This window comes from Heterodontus francisci, chromosome 23 (genome assembly GCF_036365525.1).
Source record: "Heterodontus francisci isolate sHetFra1 chromosome 23, sHetFra1.hap1, whole genome shotgun sequence".
Taxonomy (NCBI): domain Eukaryota; kingdom Metazoa; phylum Chordata; class Chondrichthyes; order Heterodontiformes; family Heterodontidae; genus Heterodontus; species Heterodontus francisci.
Window position 1 is genome coordinate 64,753,695 of NC_090393.1, and position 26,607 is coordinate 64,780,301.

At 45.2% G+C, this 26,607-nt stretch overlaps 1 protein-coding gene across 1 annotated transcript in view; it reads right to left on the minus strand.

Annotated features, from left to right (window-relative positions):
• The window catches only part of LOC137383031 (glutathione hydrolase 1 proenzyme-like), a 90,374-nt gene that overhangs the window by 33,995 nt on the left and 29,772 nt on the right, over positions 1–26,607 (minus strand). Inside the window, exons 4-5 of the mRNA XM_068055625.1 lie at positions 9,267–9,416; positions 2,269–2,405 (exon numbers count right to left, since the gene is read on the minus strand). Of these exons, the coding sequence (XP_067911726.1) occupies positions 2,269–2,405; positions 9,267–9,416 (287 nt within the window). The remainder of the gene's footprint in view (positions 1–2,268; positions 2,406–9,266; positions 9,417–26,607) is intronic.

Here is a 26,607-nt window from a genome sequence, read left to right on the forward strand (position 1 = left end):
CTCTGCAGAGATCTGTTACAAAAAAAAGCCTAAAAAGAATACTTTGGCCAAACGCTTGCTGATTCTTGAAGAGACAAGAGAAGATATGGAAAGATGTCAGTTGTCCCTTTATATGTCACTGGGATCTGGCTAGAGCATTTATTTTCAGATGACATTGAGGATCAGTTTGGCAGGCCTTCCAGGAGAAATACGGCATCAGTTTCTCTATTTCTTACACTTGATTCTCAGGAAGTTCTCAAAGTGATGGAAGAGGGTGAGCTGATGGTGGCTGCTCTCTTGGCTGGTTTTCTCCAACTGCCTTCAAAACGGTTCAGACTCCAACACACTGTCCAAAGCGAATCCAAAAACAATATCTCAAGAGTCAAGCCTCCTGATCCCTATAAATTTTGACCTGTAATTTCTCCGTAAACATCTTCCCCAGTTTGCCAAGGTTTCTGTTGTTTATTGCTTAAAGCACATGACTTCCAGCAAGGTTGTTTTTAAACAACATCTCAGTGTCCTTTTAATGAACTGTCAGCGACAAAGTAAAGTCCAGCTTCTATGAAATCTTCAGCCTTCCAATGAATCCATCTCCACAATTTAAATATAAGTCCTCAAAAACATATACTTAACAAAAAAATATAGAAGCACTTTCGCAACAAAAGCTAAGATTGAATCTGTTTCCATGATCTGGCAGTGCATGTCAGATACTAACAACTTTACATTGAGGCGGTGGCCCCACCCACTGGCTAAAAAGCTGAGGGAGAGTCTGCCTCCACGGGGTCTGGAAGACAAGCAGCAACATTGCGTGGCCCAGACCCTTAATTGGTCTCAGTTGGGAATTCTGCTCCCTGAGTAGGAAGTCCAGCCTCCCAGAGCTGCTGGTCAATCAGTGGGCCGGCAGCTCATCAATCACAGCAGTGCCACCAGGAGCTGCACCCAAGAAGAAGGGGACCATGGACGTCATCTTTCAGGAAGGTAAGTGGGGTTTGGGCCTCACTGGGGCAAATCGGCTGGGCCCCCATGAGGGGGATGGAGGTCAGCATCTAGGGCAAGGGTAGTTTTAGTGGGGATGGCCCATGCTGCTGGGGGGACCATCTGTGTGGCTCAGGGTGATCAATCAGGAGCACCCCCCCCAACAACCCTCAGCCTTCAAGGAGGCTGCCAAATATTACTGGGCAGATGTCTGCTGCTGGTAAGATACCAGTGGTGGTGGGAGGAAGTTCTTAAGTGACAATTAATTAAACACTGAAGGGCCTCAATTGGCCTGGGGTGGGCGGACCATTTGACACCTCCCCGGCTGCAGGTGAAATAACAGCGGAGGCGGGTAGGTAACAGGAACGGCACCTTCCGCCTCCCACTCAATTTTCCACCCCACTGCCTCCAAGCTTGCTCCTGGCAGGAGAATGTAAAATTCCGGCCGCTATTCTCCGCATTTCCCTCTGGTTCTTTTGTCCCTTATCTTAAATCTGTGTCCTTTAGTTACTGAACCATAAACCTTCTCTGCTTGAAGGAGAACAAACCCAGTTTCTCCAGTATCTCCACATAACCAAAGTCTCTCATCCTTATTTGTGCCAATATTTCTCAATCACTCACCCCCACCAACCCTCCCAACATCTCGTTTTTCCCATTTGAATGTCACAGGTCTAGAACTTTGATAAGATCTATTCCAAGCTCTACTGTGTCACTGGTGGATAAATTCAAAATCTGAACACCAAGATCTGTTAAAATAATGAGATTGTACGATATGCAAATGAATGGGAACAGTCATTATGATTTTTAAATGGTCGGTGGGATTCCATGTCAGGCAGCAAAGTAACCCATGAAGACACATTCCTGCTCAGCAATAAATTCATTCTTCATTTCCAGACAGAACACAATTCCTTTAGGGAAAAACTAAAATTGTTGATGGAGAGTTGACTCTTGTCATATTTGTTTACCAAGTGGCTGGATCACCACCACAAACACTCACACTGACACTGACAACAAACAGCTTATTACCAATGAGCTTGGTGTCTCTGATGAGTTTTCCAAAGCCACAGCACAGCCAGACTCCTGGAAGCCTCACTGACAGGAGATTGCAGCAAGAACCCAGGTGTTTTTCCAGTACCACATGCACACAAATGCTTAAACACGCCCTAACATATACTCACACACGCACATCACTGTGTGTACAAGGTGGAACAGTATCTAATGACCGCTTACTCAGCAAGCGGTGTGACCGTACAGGTACCAGCAAGGAGAACAGCTTTTGATTGACAGACAATAATATTTGAACCAGTAGTTTACCTCAGTCAGATTGACAAATCGTGGATCTCCCATCATGCTTCTCTTTGCATATGCAAATTTAAAGGCTTCAACGATTCGATGATACGTCAAGGCCCTCCGTTCAGGGGAGGAAACACTATCTGGAGTAAAATTATAACCTGTAAATAGAAAGAAAATTAAGACAAAACATGGGAATAAAGCTATCTAACTAAAGTTCACCAATAAATAGGAATTCAGGACAAACTTCTTAACCCAGAGCATGGTTAGAATGTAGATCTTGTTACTGAAAGGACTCGTTGAGACAAATAACGTAGATGCATTTAAGGGGAAGTTAGATAAGTACATGAGGGAGAAAGGAACAGAAGATTATGCTCATAGCTTGGGAGAAGGCTCATGTGGACCATAAACTCTGGCATCAACCAGTTGGGCCAGACGGCCTGTTTCTGTTTTGTAAATTCTATATTGTGTAATTCTATGTAAGTTGTAAAATCCAATAGATGGAGTAACACAGGAACCAAGCATTGCTGTAGGTATTTCTAATGTCCTTTGAGGAAGGAAATCTGCCATCCTTATCCAGTCTGGCCTGTATGTAATTCCAGACCGAGAACAATATAGTTGATTCTTAACTTCCCTCTGAAATGGTCTTGCAAATGACTCAACTGTATCACATTGTGATGAAAAGTTCAATAAAAATAAAACCAGATAGACCAGCCAGCATCAACCTAAGCACCAGACACAACAAAGGCACACCCAGCTCAGGTGACACAGCAAAGTCCTCCTCACCAACATCTGGGGACTTGTGTCAAAATTGGAGGAGCAGTCAAGCAACAGCCTGACTTAGTCATACTTAGTGAATCAGAAAATCATACCTTACAGACAATGTCCCAGACTCCTCCATCACAATCTCTGGGTATGTCCTGCTCCATCGGTAGGACAGATCAACCAGAGGTGGCGGCGGCACAGTAGTATACAGTCGGGAGGGAGTGGCCCTGGGAGTCCTCAACATTGACACCAGATCCAATGAAGTCTTATGGCATCAGGTCAAACATGGCAAGAGAACCTCCTACCAACTACCGCCTTCCCTCAACTGATGAATCACTGCTCCTCCTGTTGAACACTACTTGGAATAGGCACTGAGGGTAGCAAAGGCACAGATTGTATTCTGGGTGGGGGACTTCAATGTCCATCACTAAGAGCAGCACCACTAATGACCTAGCTGGCCAAGTAATCACAGGCTGTGATTTTTCCCAAGGTCGGTAGCTAATTGGTGCAGTGTGCACTTACAAGAGAAGCTGAAGCACAAGTTGGATGATATGGAATGCAATGGCATCATCCGTCATGTACATCATCACACAGACTGGTGCAGCTCAATTACGTGTGTACTGAAGAAGGATAGAGCAGTCAAGGTATGTCTCGATCCGAGGCATCTAAACCTCCCCTTAAAGAGATGCCCCCACAAGATTCAGACATTAGAGGAATTGAATCCCAAGTTCACAGCAGCTAAATTCTTCTCCAAGTTGGATGCTAAACATGGATATTGGTCGGTACACCTAGCCAAGGAATGTCAGGAAGTCACCACCTTCAGGACACCATTTGGAAGATATTGCATCCAGAGACTCCCCTTTAGCTTATCTGTGAGTCAAGATCTGTTTCAGCAGCATATGGACAGAATTGTAGAAAACGTGCCTGGATGTATCTGCATTGCCGTAATATTGCGGTATTGGGCAAAACCAAAGAAGAACATGATCAAAATCTTGTTTCACTGATGGCAGTAGCTCATGGCGAAGGGCTCGTTTTTAACAGCAAGAAGGGCCAGGTGAATGTAAGTCAGATCAATTTCTTTGGCTCCATCTAGTCTGGTTGAGGGATCCGTCCTGTCCCAGGCAAAGTCAAAGGTGTACCCACAGGAGTTCCTCAGGGTAGTGCCCAAGGCCCAACCATCTTCAGCTGCTTCATCAATGATCTTCCTTTAACCATAAGTCCAGAAGTGGGGATGTTCGCTGATGATTGCACAATGTTCAGCTCCATTCACAACTCCTCAGATACTGAAGCAGTCCATGTAGAAATGCAGCAAAACCTGGACAATATCCAGGCTTGGGCTGATAATTGGCAAGTAACATTCGCGCCACACAAGTGCCAGGCAATGACCATCTCCAACAAGAGAGAATCTAACCATCTCCCCTTGACATTCAACGGCAATACCATCGCTGAATCCCCCACTACCAACAACCTAGGGGCTACCATTGACCAGAAACTGAACTGGAGTAGCCATATAAATACTGTGGTGAGAAGAGCAGGTCAGAGGCTAGGAATCCTGAAGTGAGTAACTCACCTCCTGACTCCCCAAAGCCTGTCCACCATCTACAAGTCACAAGTCAGGAGTATGATGGAATAGATGGGCCAGATGGGATTTATCCTAGGATTCTCTGGGAAGCCAGGGAGGAGATTGCAGAGCCGTTGTGGTTGATCTTTAAGTCGTCATTGTCGACAGGAGTAGTGCCGGAGGACTGGAGGATAGCAAATGTTGTCCCCTTGTTCAAGAAGGGGAGTAGAGACAGCCCTGGTAATTATAGACCTGTGAGCCTTACTTCGGTTGTGGGTAAAATGTTGGAAAAGGTTATAAGAGACAGGATTTATAATCATCTTGAAAAGAATAAGTTCATTTGCGATAGTCAGCACGGTTTTGTGAAAGGTAGGTCGTGCCTCACAAACCTTATTGAGTTTTTCGAGAAGGTGACCAAACAGGTGGATGAGGGTAAAGCCGTGGATGTGGTGTATATGGATTTCAGTAAGGCGTTTGATAAGGTTCCCCACGGTAGGCTATTGCAGAAAATACGCAAGTATGGGGTTGAAGGTGATTTAGAGCTTTGGATCAGAAATTGGCTAGCTGAAAGAAGACAGAGGGTGGTGGTTGATGGCAAATGTTCATCCTGGAGTTTAGTTACTAGTGGTGTACCGCAAGGTTCTGTTTTGGGGCCACTGCTGTTTGTCATTTTTATAAACGACCTGGATGAGGGTGTAGAAGGGTGGGTTAGTAAATTTGCGGATGACACGAAGGTCGGTGGAGTTGTGGATAGTGTCGAAGGGTGTTGTAGGGTACAGAGGGACATAGATAGGCTGCAGAGCTGGGCTGAGAGATGGCAAATGGAGTTTAATGCGGAGAAGTGTGAGGTGATTCACTTTGGAAGGAGTAACAGGAATGCAGAGTACTGGGCTAATGGGAAGATTCTTGGTAGTGTAGATGAGCAGAGATCTTGGTGTCCAGGTACATAAATCCCTGAAAGTTGCTACCCAGGTTAATAGGGCTGTTAAGAAGGCATATGGTGTGTTAGCCTTTATTAGTAGGGGGATCGAGTTTCAGAGCCACGGGGTCATGATGCAGCTGTACAAAACTCTGGTGAGGCCGCACCTGGAGTATTGCGTGCAGTTCTGGTCACCGCATTATAGGAAGGATGTCGAAGCTTTGGAAAGGGTGCAGAGGAGACTTACTAGGATGTTGCCTGGTATGGAAGGAAGGTCTTACGAGGAAAGGCTGAGGGACTTGGGGTTGTTTTCGTTAGAGAGAAGGAGGAGGAGAGGTGACTTAATAGAGACATACAAGATAATCAGAGGGTTAGATAGGGTGGATAGTGAGAGTCTTTTTCCTCGGATGAGGATGGCAAACACGAGGGGACATAGCTTTAAGTTGAGGGGTGAAAGATATAGGACAGATGTCAGAGGTAGTTTCTTTACGCAGAGAGTAGTAGGGGCGTGGAACGCCCTGCCTGCAACAGTAGTAGACTCGCCAACTTTAAGGGCATTTAAGTGGTCATTGGATAGACATATGGATGTAAATGGAATAGTGTAGGTCAGATGATCGGCGCAACATCGAGGGCCGAAGGGCCTGTACTGCGCTGTAATATTCTAATTCTAATTCTAACTCTCCACTTGCCTGGATGGGTGCAGCTCCAACAACACTCAAAAAACTCGACACCATCCAGGACAAAGCTGCCCACTTGATTGGCACCTTACCCACAGACATTCACTCCCTCCAGCACTGATGCACAGTGGCAGCAGTATCTACAAGCACTGCAGCAGCTCATCAAGACTCCTTAGACAGCATTTTCCAAACCTGAGACCTCTAAGTCTTGCTCCACCTAAAAGGACAAGGACAGAGATGCATGGGAACACCACCACCTGCAAGTACCCCTCTAAGCCACACACCATCCTGACTTGGGACTATCGCTGTTCCTTCACTGTGCTGTGTTAGCTGTTCTCATCTGGATCTGCTGGGACACACCTCGAGTACTGGGTCCACTTACTGAGGCATAAGAGAAACATCTGACCTGTAAAAGCAGTGCAGAAGATACTCGAGGCTGTGATTTTCCTTCCAGCGATGGTGTTTCTACTGGGAGAGACATCTCCTGCTGCTATGACCATTTACTACAATGGGGGAGGTGCAGAGAGTATCATTTGGTCTGGAGGGATTGCTGCCACCGAGTGAGCTGGAAATCAGGATCTTCAGCAATTATTTAAAGGTGTTAAAGTCAGTGTTCAGAGTAGAGAGAGCTCCGCCATGCTCAAGTAGATGTTGTGTGTGTGGAATAGTTTAGATGGTTATAGATGGGCGTGGGAGTTGAAAAAATGGACAAGGTCAGCACCACACCTGTTGTTATATGTCTGGTTCTGTATGCTACCACCATATACCATCTACAAGATGCACTGCAGCAATGCACCGAGGCTCCTTAGACAGCACCTTCCAAACCCGCGACCTCTATCATCTTGAAGGACAAGAGCAGCAAATGCATGGGAACACCACCACCTGCAAGTTCCCCTCCAAGTCACACACCATCCTGACTTGGAACTATATCACCGTTCCTTCATTGTCACTGGGTCAAAATCCTGGAACTCCCTTCCTAACAGCACTGTGGGTGTACCTACCTCACATGGACTGCAGTGGTTCAAGAAGGCAGCTCACCACCACCTTCACAAGGGCAATTAGGGATGGGCAACAAATGCTGGCCTGGCCAGCGACGCCCACATCCCATAAATGAATTAAAAAAAGTAGAGTTTAGACAGAGAGGTTCGTAAACTGCAGTGTTTAAACATTAATCTTTATTCCATAACAACTACATATACTCCACACCGGCCTGTGTGTCTCCTTCAAAAGCCACACTATAACTGTTCTCAAGTCTCTTCCACATGATTTCTTACATCATACTGGTGGGCGGTTATCTTAACAGTCTCTCAAGATTAACCCTTTGATACCCGTATACTACATCTTCCCCCATGTCTTTATCCCAATATATTTTTACATACATTCACTTTTTATTTTCATACAACCCCATCTCTCTCCAAGTCTCTGACTTCATAGATTCATTCTGTCAGGAGGCTTCACAACTCTCCCTGATCTTGTTGTCGTCAGATGTGGAAGATTGGTATCTTTCTGTGAACTCGTATCTCTTGACTTGGACAGCCTTCGTTGAGGTTTGTAGCACTCGGTGCATTTTGAATTTTTGGTTCATCATCTGAGTCATCTACATGTATGACTGATTGATGTCTTTGATGTATCGGAATAAGGTTCCTTTATTTCTCTGTCCAGTACCTTCTTGAGCTCGGAGTAGATAACTCCCACCCCTCTCTCCGACTCATTAAGCACAGATTTCAGGCTCAGATCATTGAGCTAAAAACAGAAAATGCTCAGCAGGTCAGGCAGCATCTGTGGAGAGAGAAGCAGAGGCCAGAATTTTACATAGCCAGCGGAGGCCCTGCCTACCAGCTGAAAAGTCAGGGTGAGGCTTCCTCCATTGGGCCTGGAAACCACACACCGATTTGCTTGGCCCAGCCGCTTAATTGGCCCAGGGTGCGACATCTGCCCTCTGAGGCAAAGAGTCCCGCCTCCACCGTCACTGGGTCAAAATCCTGGAACTCCCTTCCTAACAGCACTGTGGGTGTACCTACCCCAAATGGACTGCAGTGGTTCAAGAAGGCAGCTCACCACCACCTTCTCAAGGGAAATTGGGGATGGGCAATAAATGCTGGTCTAGCCAGTGATGCCCACATCCTATGGACGAATAATAAAAAATGAGCTGCCAGCCAATCAGAAGGCGGGCGGCTCCTCAGTCCCAGCAGTGCCACCAGGAGCAGTGGCCACTGCTGGGACTGCAACCAGCCAGAATTGGACCATGGACATCGGCATCGAAAGGTGTGTGGGGTTTTGCCGGAGAAAATTAGCGAGAGCCCAGCGAGCGGGGTGGGGGTCAATTAGCAAAGTTGGGGGGGGAGGTGTTTCAGCGGGGGTGGCTTGTGCTGCAGGGGGGCGCTCCTTGGGGCACAGGATGCCTGATCAGGTGGGCCCCCCCGCCCCCAATCTGCAAGTATGCCGTCAGGTATTACCGGGCGGCCTCCTCAGGTGCTGATGTGCCCACCTGCTGCTGCTAAAATACCAGCAGGAGGAGCCCCTTGATTGGCCACTTAAGGGCCTCAATTGGCCTGGTTGGGTGGGCCATTTTCAACATCCCCCGCTGCTTGTAAAATGGCAGTGAAGTGGGGTAGGCAACTGAAACGGCACCCCCTGCATTCCACTCAGTTTTAGGCCCCCCACACCTCCAGCCCGCTTCTGCAGGGGGTGGGGGTGGGCATCCAATTCTGGCCAGAGTTACTTTTTCAGGTCAATGACCCTTCATGTGCAGCATCCACACTATTTTACTTTTTTTTTTATCAGATCATTGAGTGCTTGAAATTAAAACAGTGCTATCAGGTCTGGTTCAAGGAACTCCCTGCTCACCATCCTCAAGAAACAAACTCTTGACAAAGAGTTTCCATATTGTCAGGTTCTCAATCATATTGGAGCAATGAGTCTGTTGCATCTCATTGCATAAATATTTCTTCCAGGAAACACAAGGGGGGAGAAAAGCAGAATACAATTATTGGAGAAAATAATTGAGTCAACACACTAAACAATTCCAGGAAGTCCTCATTTCCTGCTCCCTGGTGTTACCAACACCGCTGGACAGAATGTCACTGCTATAATATCTCACCCTTCAGGATGTTCAGTATCAATCCAAGCAGAAGTCCCCCGGACGGAGCACTGGGCACAAACAATGTGTAGTCACCAATTGTCACGTTTATCACATTTTCAGATAATTGAGGTCTGTAGTTTTTCAGGTCCTCAAGAGTTACAATCCCACCTGTAGAGGGGGAAAATAATTTAATACAGTTATGACAAAGAAATGTTTGAAACATACAGGAGAGTGGATCTGAACTCATTATCACAACAGCAGCCAATCCTTCTCCCCAATGCACCGTTCAGCAAGGACTACACACAATGTGACAGAACCGAAAAAACAGTTTATATGCATCTGCCTGCATGCCTGAGGAAGGTTGTAATAGTACAATAAAAAAATTAATCTTGGAATGTAGGCATCATAAGTATTTATTGCCCATCTCTAGTTGCCCTTGAGAAGACACTGGTGGGATTTCTTGAACCATTGCAGTCTGGGTGTTGGAGTTGTTCCCACAGGTGAGGTAGGATGTCTAGGATTTTGACCCAGCGACCAAGGAATATGTCCAATTCAGTGTTTCTGTGTGACTTGGAAGGGAAACATGGAGGTGATGGTGTTCCTTTGTGATGAGAAAAGGCCATTCAGCCCAGTGACTCTCATTGCTTTAGCACCACAGGTTGTCTTGGTATCCAACTGTATTTACAGGTCCCTAATGTTTTCATCTCGACTAATCCATCTGGCAGATTGTCTCCAACATCAGTTACTCTCTATGTAAAGAGCTTCTTCCTAACATGATTATTTATCACTAGTTTTATTTTCTACTCTCTCCTCCTATGTTCCTGGATTGCTGTGAAGTAATGGCCTGTGTTTACCTTTCTATACCATTTCATAGTTTAACTACTTTCTCTCTAGCCTGTCGAGCTCGAGCTTCTCCCAGCTTTCCTCACAACTCATCCCCTTAATACCTGGGAGCAGTTATCATTGCTAGTATCTGTGCAAATATACAATAAGCCGGTTCTGTGATGCAACTGAATATCTTACAGAAAAGGTTGTGTTGAGGGATTGTTCGGATTATTCCACCAGGGCTCCTGTTTGTGCAGGGCAGTGTGTTTCACACTTGGGCTACAGCAATGGATGCTGTATCATTGTTGTCCTGGGGGATGTGGAATTTATTTCTGACTATAGCTCTGAAGTGCCTTGCGATGTTTTAACTATGTTCATTAAACCAGAGAAACATTATATCAATGCTTTCTTTCTTTAAATGTGCTTATCAAATGTAAGTTGAGATTGTTGCTGTTGTATGTGTAGAATGTTATGCAGAGAGGTGTGACATATGTGTTATTTTCAGAGGTGTGGTATATTAGACTGTTATTCTAATCTCAATGTCATATTATATTCTCTGATTTTCCAAATAAAAACTAATGATTTCTTTATTTTTTTCTCGTGTAATTTTGATTCCTAAATTTCAGTTGTTGGGCTAAAAACTGGTTTGCCCTATTTTCTGGATATGGTTGTGGGGGAGGGGGAGGGGGTTGCAATTTACGGCCTGCCTGCACCCACACTGGTGAAGGTAGGCAGCACATAAATCTGGTGCTGCCACCTCAGTTAGCCGACAGGAGCGTTGGGCCAAGTGTCTCCCATGCTGCTGGTTGCCTCTGCTCGCTGCCAGCTGCCTCTGTGCTCAGCAGGGAGTCGCGAAGCATTGTGCTGATAGCATGTGGTGAAGCCAGCCTTCTGTTCTTAAAGGCAGACTGGCCCTCTTAAAGGAAAACTGCACTGACTTACAGGAGGATGATGCTGAATACAATTCTTAATTCTTAACAGGGAAAATGGAACACATGGCAGAGAGAGATCTCCAGAGAGATGCTGCACTGCAGGCCTTAGTGGTGGAGGTAGACATCAGGAGGGGCACTCTGTTTCTGAGGGGTGCCAGAAAGCCTCAAGGACCACCCTCGAAGGGTGTGGCAGTAGGTGTTCAAGGAGGCCAGTTCTCAGCCCCTAGACCCAAAGACCGGGCAGCAGTGCCACAAAAGGCATTAATTAAAATTAATGATTTATACAAGGTACTAACTAGATTCTAAAAGTGGGAATAGAGATTTCTCTTCGATCATGGATGGGCTGCCGAGAATTGTCACTTGCAATTCCTGTGCCATGTGGGAACTTCAGGACACTTCATTTGTCTTGGGGGAGCAAGATGTGTAGGAAGTGTCTCCAACTGCTTCGGCTGAGCTCAGGATTTCCGAGCTTGAGGGGCAGCTGGAGTCACTGCGGAGCATCAGGGAGCAGGAGAGTTTACTGGATCATACCAGGAGGTGATCACCCCACAGGCAGTGAAAGTTCAGGATAGTAGATGGGTGGCTATCAGGAAGAGTAGGAAAAGGCAGGGGGTACAGGAGTCTTTGGAATCTGTACTGCTCATAAACCGGTACTCAGCTTTGGAGACTGCTGGGAATAACGAAACATTGAAGGAGTACAGTCCAGACCATGGCACCAAAAGGCAAAGGATTTCACAGGAGGGGCAAACAAAGACTAGAATTGCATTTGTTTCCATAGTTAGGAGGACAGACAGACATTTATGTAACTGTCATTGTGAGTCCTGCATGGTGTGTTGCCTCCCTGATGACAGGTAAAGGAGGTCACTGAGAGGGTACAGAACTTTCTAAAGGAGGAAAGGGAGTGAGCCAGAAATTGTGGTACACATTGGTACCAATGACGCAGAGAAAGCAGGCATTGAGATCCTGTGGTCAAATTTTCAGGAGCTAGGGATGATTTTGAAAAGTAGCATCTCAAAGGTAGTAATTTCCGGATTACTCCCTGTGTCAACACTCGAAATAAAAAGATAGGGTGGATCATGTTTGCCTCGAGGCATGGTGTGGGGGGGTGGGGGGCTTCAGATTCTTGGGACATTGGGACCAGTTCTGGGGCAGGAGGCAGCTATTCAAAATGAAGGGGTTGCACCTTAACAGGACTGGGACCAAGGTCCTCATGGAGAAGTTCACTACTGTGAATGGAAGGATTTAAACTAAATTGGCAGGGGGATGGGCACCAGCATGTAGAAGTAGAAAAGAGGAATATGGTGCACAATGTGAGAGTGTTAGACAGTACTAGAAAAGGAAGTAGTTCCATATTAGATGGGAGTGGACTGAGAAGTGCTGCGAGGAATAAAAAGACAGGATTACAATGCATGTATGTAAACGCACAAAGTGTGGTGAATAATGTTGGTGAGCTACAAGCACAAATAGCAGTATGGGAATATGATGTAGTGGCAATAACGGAAATGTGGCTTAAAAATGGTGAGGACAGGGCGCTTAATATACAAGGATACAAAGTGTTCAGAAAAGATAGAGAAGGAAAAATGGGAGGTGAGGTGGCAGTAATGATTAGGGAGACATTGTAGTGTTGGAAAGAGAGGATGTCCTTGAAGGGGCAAAGATAGGATCCATTTGGTTAGAGTTCAGAAGCAAAAAGGATGTGATCACACTAAGGGGTATTCTATAGGTTTCCAAATAGTGAGAAACAGAGGAGCAAATCTGCAGGGAAATCACAGTGAGATATGCAAGAACAATAGGGTGGTGATACTGGGGGACTTTAATTACCCAAATATCAATTGGGATAATGTTAGAGTAAAGGGTAAGGCGGGGGAGAAATTTCTGAACCGTGTTCAGGAGAACTTCCTTGATCAGTATGTTCTCAGTCCAACTAGGAAGCTGGATCTGGTGCTGGGGAATGAGGTGGTCCAAGTGGACCTACTGCCTGTGGGGGTGCACTTGGATAAGAGTGATCATTGTATTGTAAGGTTTAGACTAGTAATGGAGAAGAGCAAGGAGCAATCTAAAGTAGAACATCTAAAATGGAAGAGGGATATCAAATGGGATGAAAGGGGATCTAGCCAGGGTAAAATGGAACAATGGGTGATATTTAAGGAAAAGATGTTTCAGGTACATTCCAAAAAGGGTAAAAGGTAGGTGAGCCAAAGCCAGGGCTCCTTGGATGATGAGGGAGATAGAGAATATGATGACACTAAAAAAGAGGGTATATGATGCATGTCAGGTGAATTTTTCAAGTGAAAACCAGACCAAATACATTAAGTTGAGAGGGGAACTGAAGAGGAAAATAAGACTGGCAAAGAGAGAATGTAAGAATAAAATGGCAGTCAACATAAAAGGGAACCCAAAAATCTACTACCGACATAAGAACATAAGAACTAAGAGCAGGAGTAGGCAATTCAGCCCCTCGAACCTGCTCCGCCATTCAATACGATCATGGCTGATCGCATCTCAGCCTCAACTCCACTTTCCTGCCCGTTCTCCATAACCCTTCAACCCCTTACTATCAAAAATCTGTCCATCTCCTCCTTAAATTTACTCAATGTCCCGGCATCCACCGCACTCTGGGGTAGTGAATTCCACAGACTCACGACCTTTTGACAGAAATAATTTCTCCTCATCTCTGTTTTAAATCTGCCTATCCTAAAACTATGACCTCTCGTTCTAGATTGCCCCACCAGAGGAAACATCCTCTTTATGTCTACTTTGTCAATCCCCTTAATCATCTTATATACCTCAATTAGATCTCCTCTCAGTCTTCTAAACTCTAGAGAGTAAAGGCCTAAACTGCTCAATCTGTCTTCATAAGACAAACCCCTCATCTCTGGAATCAATCTATGAACCTCCTCTGAACTGCCTCCAATGCAACTACATCCCTCCTCAAATAAGGGCACCAAAACTGACCGAAATACTCCAGGTGCTCTCACTAATGCCTAGTACAGTTGCAGCAACACTTTCCTACTTTTATACTCTATTCCTTTAGCAATAAATACCAAAATTCCATTTGCCTTCCTTATCACCTGCTGTACCTGCATACTAGTTTTCTGCGATTCATGCACAAGGACACCCAGATCCCTCTGCACTGAAGCACTCTGAAGTTTCTCTCCATTTAGATAATAATTTGCCTTTCTATTCATCCGACCAATATGGATAACCTCACACTTATCCACGTTAAACTCCATCTGCCAAATTTTTGCCCATTCACCGAACCTATCCATATCCATTCGTAAATTTCTTATTACTTTATTGCAACTGACTATCCCACCTATTTTAGTGTCATCTGCAAATTTGGCTATAGAAGATTGGAGAGTAGGAGTTGTGACACCCTTATTCAAGGAAGGGTGTAAGGACAGTCCTACTGCCTACAGGCCGGTCAGTTTAACATTAGTGGTGGGTAAGGTTTTAGAAAGAATAATCAGGAAAAACAATCAATCGGCAGTTGGAGAGTTTGAGTTAATTAAGGAGAGGCAGCATGGATTTGTAAAAGGCAGACCATGCTTGACTAATCGAATTGAATTTTTTGATGAAGTAACAGAGAAGATTGATAAAGGGAAAGCAACGGATGTTGTCTACATGGATTTTAGGAAAGTGTTTGACAAAGTACTACATGAAAGGCTGGTTCACAAAATTGAGGCTCATAGAATAGGAAGGTCATTGTCAACTTGGATAAAATATTGGCTGAAGGACAGAAAACAGCAATTCATGGTAATTGGTTGTTTTTGTCAGATTAGAGGATGGTTCCCAAAGTTCAGTGCGAGGACCATTCATTTTTTGATATATATATAAATGATTTGGATATCGGAATACAGAGTAAAATTTCAAAATTTGCCAATGATACCCAATTTGGAGGTGTGGCAGACTGTGAGGATGATACCCAATGACTGCAAAGGACACAAATAGCCTAGCAAATTGGGCAGTCAAGTGGCAGATGGAACTTAATACAGAGAAATGTGAGGTGATGCATTTTGGCAAAAGGGATAGGGAGAGGCAATATAGACTAAATGTGGATTAATTAAGGACATCCAGCACAGATTTGTTCAGGGTAAATCATGTTTAACTGACTTATAGAGTCATAGACTCATAGAGTTATAGAGCACAGAAACATGACTCTATGACTTGATTGAGTTTTTTGATGAGGTAGCAGAGAGTTGATGAGGGTTATGCGGGTGATGTGTTGTACATGGACTTCCAAAAGGTATTCGATAATGTGCCACAGAACAGGTTTGTCAGAAAAGTTAAAGCCCATGGAATAAAAGTGACAGTGGCAGCATGGATACAAAATTGGATGAGTGACAGGAAACAGAGACCAGTGGTGATTTCCTTGTTTTTTGGACTTGACAGAGCGAGATAGTGGGGTTCCCCAGGGGTTAGTGTTAGGATCACTTCTTTTCTTGACCTATTTTGGGGCTGAGTGGCCTACTCCTGCTCCTAATTTGTATGTTTGTATGTTCTTGATATTAATGACCTAGACTTTGATGTACAGGGCAAAATTTCAAAATTTTCAGATAACATAAAACTTGGAAGCATTGTGAACTGTGAGGAAGATTGTGATAAACTTCAAGAGGACTTAGAGTGGCTAGTGGAATGGGCGGACAAGTGGCGGATGAACTTTAATGCAGGGAACCATGAAGTGATACATTTTGGTAAGAGGAACAAGGAGAGGCAATATAAAATAAAGGGTATAATTCTAAAGGGGGTGCAGGAGCAGAGGGACCTGGTGGTGTACATGCTCGAATCATTGAAGGTGGCAGGGCAGATTAAGAAAGCAGTTAATAAATCATTTGGTATCCTGGGCTTTATAATTAGAGGCATAGATTACAAAAGCAAGGAAGTTATTCCGAACCTGTCTAAAACGTTAACATGACCTCAGCTGGAGAATTGTGTCCAATTCTGGGCACCAAACTTTAGGAAGGATGTGAAGGGAATAGAAAGGACGCAGAAAAGATTCAAGAGAATGATTCCAGGGATGAGGAACCTCATGGATAGATTGGAGAAGCGGAGTTTATTCACCGGGGAGAAGACCAGATTAAGAGGAGATTTGATAGAAGTGCTTAAAATCATAAGGGTCTAGACAGAGTAGATCGAGAGAAACTGTTCCTATTGGTGGATGGATCCAGAACCAGAGGACATTGATTTAAGATGATTGGCAAAAGGAGGAAAAGCTTTTTTATGCAGCAAGTGTTTAGGATCTGGAATGCACCACCTGAGAATGTGGTAGAGGTAGATTTAATTGTGGCTTTAAAAAGAGCATTGGATAGTTATCTGAAGAGAAAAAAAATGGCAGGGCTATGGGGAAAAGGATGGGGAGTGGGATTAGGTGAGTTGCTCTTGCAGAGAGCTGGCACAGACATATTGGGCTGAATGGCCTCCTTCTCTGCTGTAGCCATTCTATGACTCGATAAAATGGTACAGTTCTGGAGAGTGTACAGGGAGCGAGGGACCTGGAGGTTCATGTGCATAGATCTTTGAAGGTGGCAGGACATATTGAGAGAGTAATTAGCAAAGCATATGGGATCTTGGGCTTCATAAATAGAGTATTGAGTACACAGCAAGGAAGTTATGCTGAACCTTTCTAAAGCTCTTGTTAGGCCACAACTGGAGTATTGCATCCAGTTCTGGTCACCACACTTTAGGAAGGATGTGAGGGTCCTTGAGAGGGTGCAGAGGAGATTTACCAGAATGATTACTGGGATGAGGGATTTTAGCTGCAAGGTTAGGTTGGAGAAGCTGGGGTTGTTCTCCTTGGAGCAAAGGAGATTGAGGGGAGATTTAATAGATGTGAATAAGATTATGACAGGTTTAGAGAAGGTATATAAAGAAAAGCTGTTCCCATTTGCTGATGATACAAGGACTAGGGGGACACAGATTTCAGGTTTTGGCCAAGAGATGCAGGCGGGATGTGAGGAAGAACTTTTTTTATGCAGTGAGTGGTAATGAGCTGGAACTCACTGCCTATGAGGGTGGTGGAAGCAGGGACGATGAATGATTTCAAAAGGAAATTGGATGGGCACATGAGGGAAATAAACTTGCGGGGCAATGGGGATAGTATGAGGGAATGGAACCGATTGGATTGCTTTACAGAGAGCTGGCATGGACTTGATGGGCCAAGTGGCTACCTTCTGTGCCGTAATGGCTATGTGGTCAAGGACAGTAACTGCATCTTCACATGACATCTGCTACCCACTACACCACCAACCCTCACACTGCTCAATGTACTACGTCCCCATCACTCACCCATCAGCAGTCCCTGAAACTGAGGACTCACGACTATCACCGATATACTACTTCTCACTCTCACACACCTACCAATGATGTCAGCCTCACACCCACCTCTTATTGCCGCCACATACCTCCAGCTGTTCAGCTATAGCAGGCACATCACCCACAAACAGTGCAACGCAACCAAGGGCACTCTGCCTTCTCTGCTGCAGAACAAAGTCAAACAAAATAGAAAGCAGCAGGTCTGGAAGGGTACAAGGAAACTTGCATCTCCTGAGCCCTACGGAGGAGAATTCCACATCATGGGGCCCGTCTGCTAAAAAAGTCTGTGTCATCCAGCGTCACTGTAAACAGTGCGGATGACAGTATGTTCCTGTCTTATGGCCCTTCTCAACTCCCAGCGCAGCCTCATTCTGCTATCTGGCAGGATGAGCAAGCTGCAGATGATATGACCATGGACATCTTGCTTTCCGCCCCACCCCCGCTCCCTCATCCCAATCTTCCCCTTCTGATTTCCTGCTTTCAGCCCCCAAGAGTTGCCCATATCCTGCCCAGTCGCTGCAGCCTCATCAGGACGAGAGAGAGCTACACCACACCACTGCGATGTGCCTTGGAACCTTTTACTATGCTAAAGGTGCTATATAAATACAACTTAACGCGTTTGTTGTATGATTGCCTTTAAGAGTGATGTCCCTTTAAGATCTTAGTATGCTAATAAGCTAAGTACCAGGACACAGTTATGTGACTCAGAGCCAGAGTCATTCTGCAACTGTAACACCCAGAGTAAGGTTCTGTAAATAGTTTGCTCTGCACTGCATATAATAGTTTAGCTGTAATAAACCTGTTTGAGATCTTCAACCAACTGGACTCCATGCATCTCATTTATGTTTCATAAAGGAGTTCAAGCCCTTCCATTTAATTTAAATATTTAAAGAAAGAGGTAACGAAAAATTTTAAAAACATTTAATTTGCCTCTCTTCCACCCCCCAATAACCATGCAATGCATCAATTACCCTTCCCCTCCCCAAAACACTTCCCCTGCTCACCTGACCTTCCCTCCCCCAAAGTTCATAAACCTGAAAATTTACCCCTTCCCACCATCCCCTCCATCAATCAGATAGGTTTGACCCCGCTCCACCTCCCTCCCGCACTGAAAGCTTACCTGCTCCCCCCTCCCCACCAGTGTTCCACCTCGGATCCCCGACACCGATATCACTCCAAGACTAACGGGGGGGGGGGTGGGGTGGGTAGATAATCAAGCATTGAGGCCTGTTGCAGGCCTCTGCCAGAGGCATTTTCTAACCACCACCGGCCGCTGCCACAACCCTCGAGGTCAGGGGGCTGTAAAAGTCAGCCCAAAGTCTGAGTTTGAAGACCACGGTTAAAACAACTGTGTAAACAACCTTTCCTACACCCATTAGAAAGAAAGTTCAAGAAAAATACTGGCTCAAACAGTGAAAACGAAGTACTTATCTCAAGCTGTGGAAGACAGAGTGGAGTATGACAGGGCAATTGGGTGAGTCATTGTGCTGACCATCGAGGGATACTGCTTTAAAAAAAAGCTTCAAAGTCCTTCAAAAGATTGCTTTTTTCTAAAAGCTCTGTGTAATAAGAAGGGGGAAACGCAACCCCCCTTCTAGACTGATCGAGGTTCGGCACCATTACAGGAGGCGTCAATTGGAAAAAGCACAAAAAAACCCAATAATAATAATAATTGACATAATTGCTCTGGAGAGAGTACAGAGGAGATTTACAAGAATGTTGCCAGGGTTCGAAAGTTGCAGCTATGAGGAAAGATTGGATAGGCTAGGGTTGTTTTCCTTAGAACAGAGGAGGCTGAGGGGTGACTTAATTGAGGTGTACAAAATTATGAGGGGCCTAGATAGAGTAGACAGGAAGGACCTGTTTCCCCAACTGGAGAGGTCAATTACCAGGGGGCACAGATTAAAGGTGATTGGTAGAAGGATTAGAGGGGACATGAGGGAAAACTTTTTCGCCCAGAGGATAGTGGGTGTATGGAATTCACTGCCAGGATCGGTGATAGAGGCAGAAACCCTCAACTCATTTAAAAGGTACCAGGACCTGCACCAGAAGTGCTGTAATCTGCAAGGGTACAGACCAAGTGCTGGAAGGTGGGATTAGACTGGGCGGCTAGTTTTCTCAGCTGGCATAGACAGCTAAATAGGCTAAATAGCCTCTTTCTGTGCCATACCTTTTCTATGGTTCTAACCCAGTTAACTGTAGAACCTTCACCCAGGCAGCGAAAGTTTAAAAAAAACTTTAAACTACGCAAGCGTAAATAAGAGCTTCCATTCACAAAGCCACAGTTAAAAAAAAAACACTCGAGCGTGAAGAACATAAACAAACTCTAGCAGCTAGTGAGCAGCTGTGTAAACAGAAGAGGCTTAAGTACTGGAAGCAAGATAAACACACTGCACTATCAAACACCTGCTTCTGTCAATCAAAACAGCTAGTATAAACAACAGAGGGTCTCTTAAAGGAGAAACAGTGCAGTCATAGAAAAGTCTTAAAACAAGTTTTAAAGCAAAAGAATAGCAAAAATTTGGATACCGTACATACATGGGCAAAGAAACCACCTGCTAATTACCACCTACCGCCCTCCCTCCACTGATGAGTCATGTTGAACACCACTTGGAGGAGGCACTGAGGGTGGCAAGGGTGCAGAATGTACTCTGGGTGGGGGACTTCAATGTCCATCACCAAGAGTAGCTCGGTAGCACCACTACTGATCGAGCTGGCTGAGTTCTAAAGGACATAGTTGCGAGACTGGGTATGCGGCAGGTGGTGAGGGAACCTACAAGAGGGAAAAACGTACTTGACCTTGTTCTCACTAATCTGCCTGTTGCAGATGCATCTGTCCATGACCATGTTGGTAGGAGAGATCACCGCACAGTCCTTGTGGAGACGAAGTCCCACCTTCACATTGAAGATACCCTCCACTACCACTGTGCTAAATGGGATAGATTTTGAACAGATCTAGCAATGCAAAACTGGGCATCCATGAGGTTCTGTGGGCCATCAGCAGCAGCAGAATTGTACTCAACCATAATCTGTAACCTCATGGCACGGCATATCCCCCACTCTACCATTACCATCAAGCCAGGAGACCAACCCTGGTTCAATGAAGTGTGCAGGAGGGCATGCCAGGAGCAGCACCAGGCATACCTCAAAATGAGGTGCCAACCTGGTGAAGCTACAACATAGGACTACTTCTGTGCCAAACTGCATTATCAGCATGCGATAGACAGAGCTAAGCGATCCCATAACTAATGGATCAGATCTAAGCTCTGCAGTCCTGCCACATCCAGTCATGAATGGTGGTGGACAATTAAACAACTAACTGGAGGAGGTGGCTCCACAAATATCCCCATCCTCAATGATGGGGGAGCCCAGCACATTAGTACGAAAGATAAAGCTGAAGCATTTGCAACAATCTTCAGCCACAAGTGCCGAGTTGATGATCCATCTCGGCCTCCTCCTGAAGTCCCCATCATCACAGATGCCAGACTTCAGGAAATTCGATTACTCCACGTGATATCAAGAAATGACTGAAGACACTGGATACTGCAAAAGCTATGGGCCCTGACAATATTCCGGTAATAGTACTGAAGACCTGTGCTCCAGAACTTACTGCACCCCTAGCCAAGCTGTTCCAGTACAGCTACAACACTGGCATCTACCTGGCAATGTGGAAAATTGCCCAGGTATGTCCTGTACACAAAATGCAGGACAAGTCCAACCCAGCCAATTACCACCCCATCAGTCTATTATCAGTCATCAGTAAAGTGATGGAAGGCGTCATCAACAGTGCTATCAAGTAGCACTTGCTTAGCAATAACCTGCTCAGTGAAGCTCAGTTTGGGTTCTGCCAGGGCCACTCAGCTCCATACCTCATTACAGCCTCAGTTCAAACATGGACAAAAGAGCTGACCTAAAGAGGTGAGGTGAGAGTGACTACCCTTGACATCAAGGCAGCATTTGACTGAGTATGGCATCAAGGAGCCCCAGCAACGGTGGACTCAATGGGAATTGGGGGAAAACTCTCCACTGGTTGGAGTCATGCCTAGAGCAAAGGAAGATGGTTGTGGTTTTGGGAGGTCAATCATTTCCGCTCCAGGACATCACTGCTGGAGTTCCTCAGGGTAGTGTCCCAGGCCCAACCATCTTCAGCTGCTTCATCAATGACCTACCTTCAATCATAAGGTCAGAAGTGGAGATGTTCGCTGATGATTGCACAATGTTCAGCACCATTCATGACTCCTCAGATATTGAAGCAGTCCGTGTAGAAATGTAGCAAGACTTGGACAATATCCAGGCTTGGGCTGATAAGTGGCAAGTAACATACGCGCCACACAAGTGCCAGGCAATGACTATCTCCAACAAGAGAGATTCTAACCATCTCCCTTTGACATTCAATGGCATTATGATCGCTGAGTTCCCCACTATCCCTAGGGGCTACCATTGACCAGAAACTGAACTGGAGTAGCCATATAAATACCGTGGCTCCAAGGGCAGGTCAGAGGCTAGGCATCCTGTGGCAAGCAGCTCAACTCCTGACTCCCCAAAGCCTGTCCACCATCTACAAGGCACGAGTCAGGAGTGTGATGGAATGCTCTCCACTTGCCTGGATGGGTGCAGCTCCAACAACACTCAAGAAGATCGACACCATCCAAGACAAAGCAGCCTGCTTGATTGGCACCCCATTCACAAACATTCACTCCCTCCACCACTGACGCACTGTGGCAGCAGTGTGTACCATCTACAAGATGCACTGCAGCAACGCACCATGGCTCCTTAGACAGTACCTTCCAAACCCGCGACCTCTACCAACTAGAAGGACAAGGGCAGCAGATGCATGGGAACACCACCACCTGCAAGTTCCTCTCCAAATCACACACCATCCTGACTTGGAACTATATCGCCGTTCCTTCACTGTTGCTGGGTCAAAATCCTGGAAGTCTCTTCCTAACAGCACTGTGGGTGTACCTACCTCACATGGACTGCAATGATTCAAGAAGGCAGCTCACCACCACCTTCTCAAGAGCAATTAGGGATGGGCAACAAATGCTGGCTGAGCCAGCAACGCCCATATCCCATGAATGAATTTTAAAAAAATCCCAGCATGAACTGAAGGCCATAGATATCTTATCTGAGTTCCAATTGTTCAAACTAAGAATGCAGTTATTTTTCACAGACCAAATAATTGTAGAACCAGAAAAACAAATCTACTAGAATTCTTCGAGGATGTAACTAGTAGAGTTGATGAGGGGGAGCCAGTGGATGTGGTTTATTTGGACTTTCAGAAGGCTTTCGACAAAGTCCCACATAAGAGATTAGCATGTAAAATTAAAGCTCATGGGATTGGGGGTAGTGTATTGCGATGGATAGAAAATTGGTTGACGGACAGGAAACAAAGAGGAGGGATAAATGGGTCTTTTTCCGAATGGCGGGCCATGACTAGTGGGGTACCGCAGGGATCGGTGCTAGGACCCCAGCTAATCACAATATATATTAATGATTTAGACAAGGGACCTAAATGTAATATCTCCAAATTTGCAGATGACACAAAACTGGGTGGGAGGGTGAATTGAAAGGAGGATGCAGAGAGGCTTCAGGGTGATTTGGACAAGTTGAGTGAGTGGGCTAATGCATGGCAGATGCAGTATAATGTAAATAAATGTGAGGTTATCCACTTTGGTAGCAAAAACAGGAAGGAAGATTATTATCTGAACGGCTATAACTGAGAGAGGAGAATATGCAGCGAGACCTGGGTGTTCTCATACACCAGTCGCTGAAGGTAAGCATGCAGGTGCAACAGGCGTTAAAAAAGGCAAATGGTATGTTGGCCTTCATAGCGAGAGAATTCGAGTACAGGAGCAGGGATGTTTTGCTGCAATCATGCGGGGTCTTGGTGAGGCCGGAATATTGTGTGCAGTTTTGGTCTCCTTATCTTGATATAGAGGGAGTGCAGCGAAGGTTTACCAGACTGATTCCTGGGATAGTGGGACTGACGTATGAGGAGAGATTGAGTCGGTTAGGATTATATTCGCTGGAGTTCAGAAGAGTGAGGGGGGAAACCTATAAAATTCTAACAGGACTTGACAGGGTAGATGCAGGAAGGATGTTCCCGATGGTGGGGGAGTCCAGAACCAGGGGTCATAGTCTAAGGATATTGGGTAAACCTTTCAGGACTGAGATGAGGAGAATTTTTTTCACCCAGAGAGTGGTGAGCCTGTGGAATTCGCTACCACAGAAAGCAGTTGAGGCCAAAACATTGTATGTTTTCAAGAAGGAGTTATCTATAGCTCTTAGGTCTAAAGGGATCAAAGGATATGGGGAGAAAGTGGGAACAGGTTACTGAGTTGGATGATCAGCCATGATCATAATGAATGGCGGAGCAGGCTCGAAGGGCCGAATGACCTACTCCTGCTCCTATTTTCTCTGTTTCGATCTAACAAGCTGTAAAAATACTAATAGCTATTGGAAATGAGGGATTACACAGAATCAACAGCTCTGGATGATCTGACAAGGACCAGAAAGATCCTGCAAAGATATGGAAAGTGGTCGTTTGGTAGGACAGAACTTGAGTATTGCTGAACATAGAGACATTTTGTCGAAGCTTTTCATCTTGCAGTCATCAGGACAATTCGTAAGAATACTAATGTAAGGGAAACAACAAATTTATACTGCATGAGAAGAGAGTGCTGATTGGTTTTCAAGTAGACTCTGATTGGTAGAGGCTTTGCTATGGAGAATGCACCAGTTTATGGTGACTGACAGTTAACTGCCAAGCTTTGTTTCAAACTTAAACCAGGTGGCTTGACTCTGATTGGTCAAGGCATTGCCCTGTGGAACGAGCCAGCAAATGGCTGTCTCTTATTTTGTTTAGCTGAAACAGGCACAATGTGTGTACACATTCTTTGCGTTTGCAAAGAACAGGGCCCTCTGTATTAATATATGTACCTTCCAGTACATGTAAATGTGCCACACTGCGAGCTCGACTGACAATCTTAAATTGGTTGTCAGCGTAATTTTTAGCACATTGAGGATTATTTAGCAAATGTTGTCCAATCGCAGAATCACGTCTAATGTTGGACACTGTGTTGTGGATTTTGTAAGCACGGGCCGGTTGGGTATGGCCTGTACCTTGCCCATTGTGAACAGTAGAAGGTACATGTTGTTTGATAGGATCGTCCTCTAAATAGGGCCCGAGCCATTAGCTGACCATGCAGGCACATTGTTTGAGCAGAAAAAGCCAAGACGAGATTTAATAGAAGGTTTCAAAGTTGTGATGTATTTTGATAGAGTGAATAGAGAACAAGGGTTTCTTTTAGTTGGGGTATTAATGATGAGGGCTCATCATTTAACATTATGAATAAGAGTGTGACAAGAAAACATTCTGTACTCTGAAGGTTATTATCGAAATAAAGGGCTGGATTTTTTTTTCCCACTGGAAATAAATGGCGGCGCACATGTGCTGCCACGCACCGCCATGCCGCTGTGATCTAGCTTGCGGCAGCACATTATAATATTCAGGGAGGCCGCCACCACCCCTCCCCCAATCACATAGCCTTCAACATCGATGCCTGTATCTGTGCAGGCGCTAGCACCATTTTAAAAGGGCTGTCAGGCCTGCATTGACAGATTAAAGTTGTCCCCGCAACTCCCCATCGCCAACAGAAATTAAAAATAAAATTTGACCCACCCCACACCAACTACACCAGAAAAGCCCAGATTGCCCCTTTTCCCATTGCAAATGCACTGAGTACAGAGTTGACCCCTTCCCCCGCTCCCAACTTCACCATAAATGCAAAGTTCCCTCCTTCCCCACCTCAGTGGCGCCAGCTTTCCCTGGACGGAAGACTGAAGGCGCAGGAGTGCCACACATCACTCGGAGCATACAAACAGTCGAATTAGGAGCTGGAGTAGGCCACTCAGCCCCTCGAGCCTGCTCCGCCATTCAATAAGATCATGGCTGATCTGATTGGAACCTCAACTCCACATTCCCGTCTCGCCCCAATAACCTTTCACCCCCTTGCTTACCAAGAATCTATCTACCTCTGCCTTAAATATATACAAAGACTCTGCTTCCACCGCCTTTTGAGGAAGAGAATTCCAAAGACTCACGACCCTTAGAGAAAAAATTTCTCCTCATCTCTGTCTTAAATGGACGACCCTTTATTTTTAAACAGTGACCCCTAGTTCTAGATTCTCCCACAAGGGGAAACATCCTTTCCACATCCACCCTGTCAAGACCCCTGAGAATCTTATATGTTTCAATCAAGTCGCCTCTGACTCTTCTGAACTCCAATGGATACAAGCCTAACCTGTCCAATCTTTCCTCATAAGACAACCCACCCATTCCGGGTATTTGTCTAGTAAATCTTCCCTGAACTGCTTCCAATTCATTTACACCCTTCCTTAAATAAGGAGACCAATACTGTACACAGTACTGCAGATGTGGCCCTTTATAACTGAAGCATAGCCTCCCTACCTTTGCGTTCAATGCCCCTTGCAATAAACGATAACATTCTATTAGCTTTCCTGATTACTTGCTGTACCTGCACGCTAACCTTTTACGATTCATGCACTAGGATACCCAGATCCCTCTGCATCTCAGAGATCCCCAATCTCTCACCATTTAGATAATATGCTTCTTTTATATTCTTCCTGCCAAAATGCACGATTCCACATTTTCCCACATTATACTCCATTTGCCAGATCTTTGCCCACTCACTTAACCTATCTATATCCCTTTGTAGCCTCCTTATGTCCTCTTCACAAGTTACTTTGCAACAATCTTTGTGTCATCAGCACATGTAGCAACCATACCTTCATCCAAGTCATTTATATAACTTGTATATAGTTGAGGCCCTAGCGCACCACTCATTACATCTTGCCAACAAGAAAATGATCCATTAATGCCTATTCTGTTTTCTGTTAGCTAGCCAATTTTCTATCCATGCCAATATACTACCCCCTACACCATGAGCTTTTATTTTCTGCAATAACCTTTGATGTGGCACCTTATTAAATGCCTTCTGGAAATCTAAGTACCGTGCAGCCACCTGTTCCCCTTTATCCACAGCACATGGTACTTCTTCAAAGAACTCTAATAAATTGGTTAAACATGATTTCCTTTTCACAAAACCAAATTGACTCTACCCGATTACTTTGAATTTTTCTAAATGCCCTGCTATAACATCTTTAATAACAGCTTCTAACATTTTCCCTATGACAGACGTTAAGCTAATTGGCCTGTAGTTTCCTGCTTTCTGTCTCCCTCCCTTTTTGAATAAAGGAGTTACATT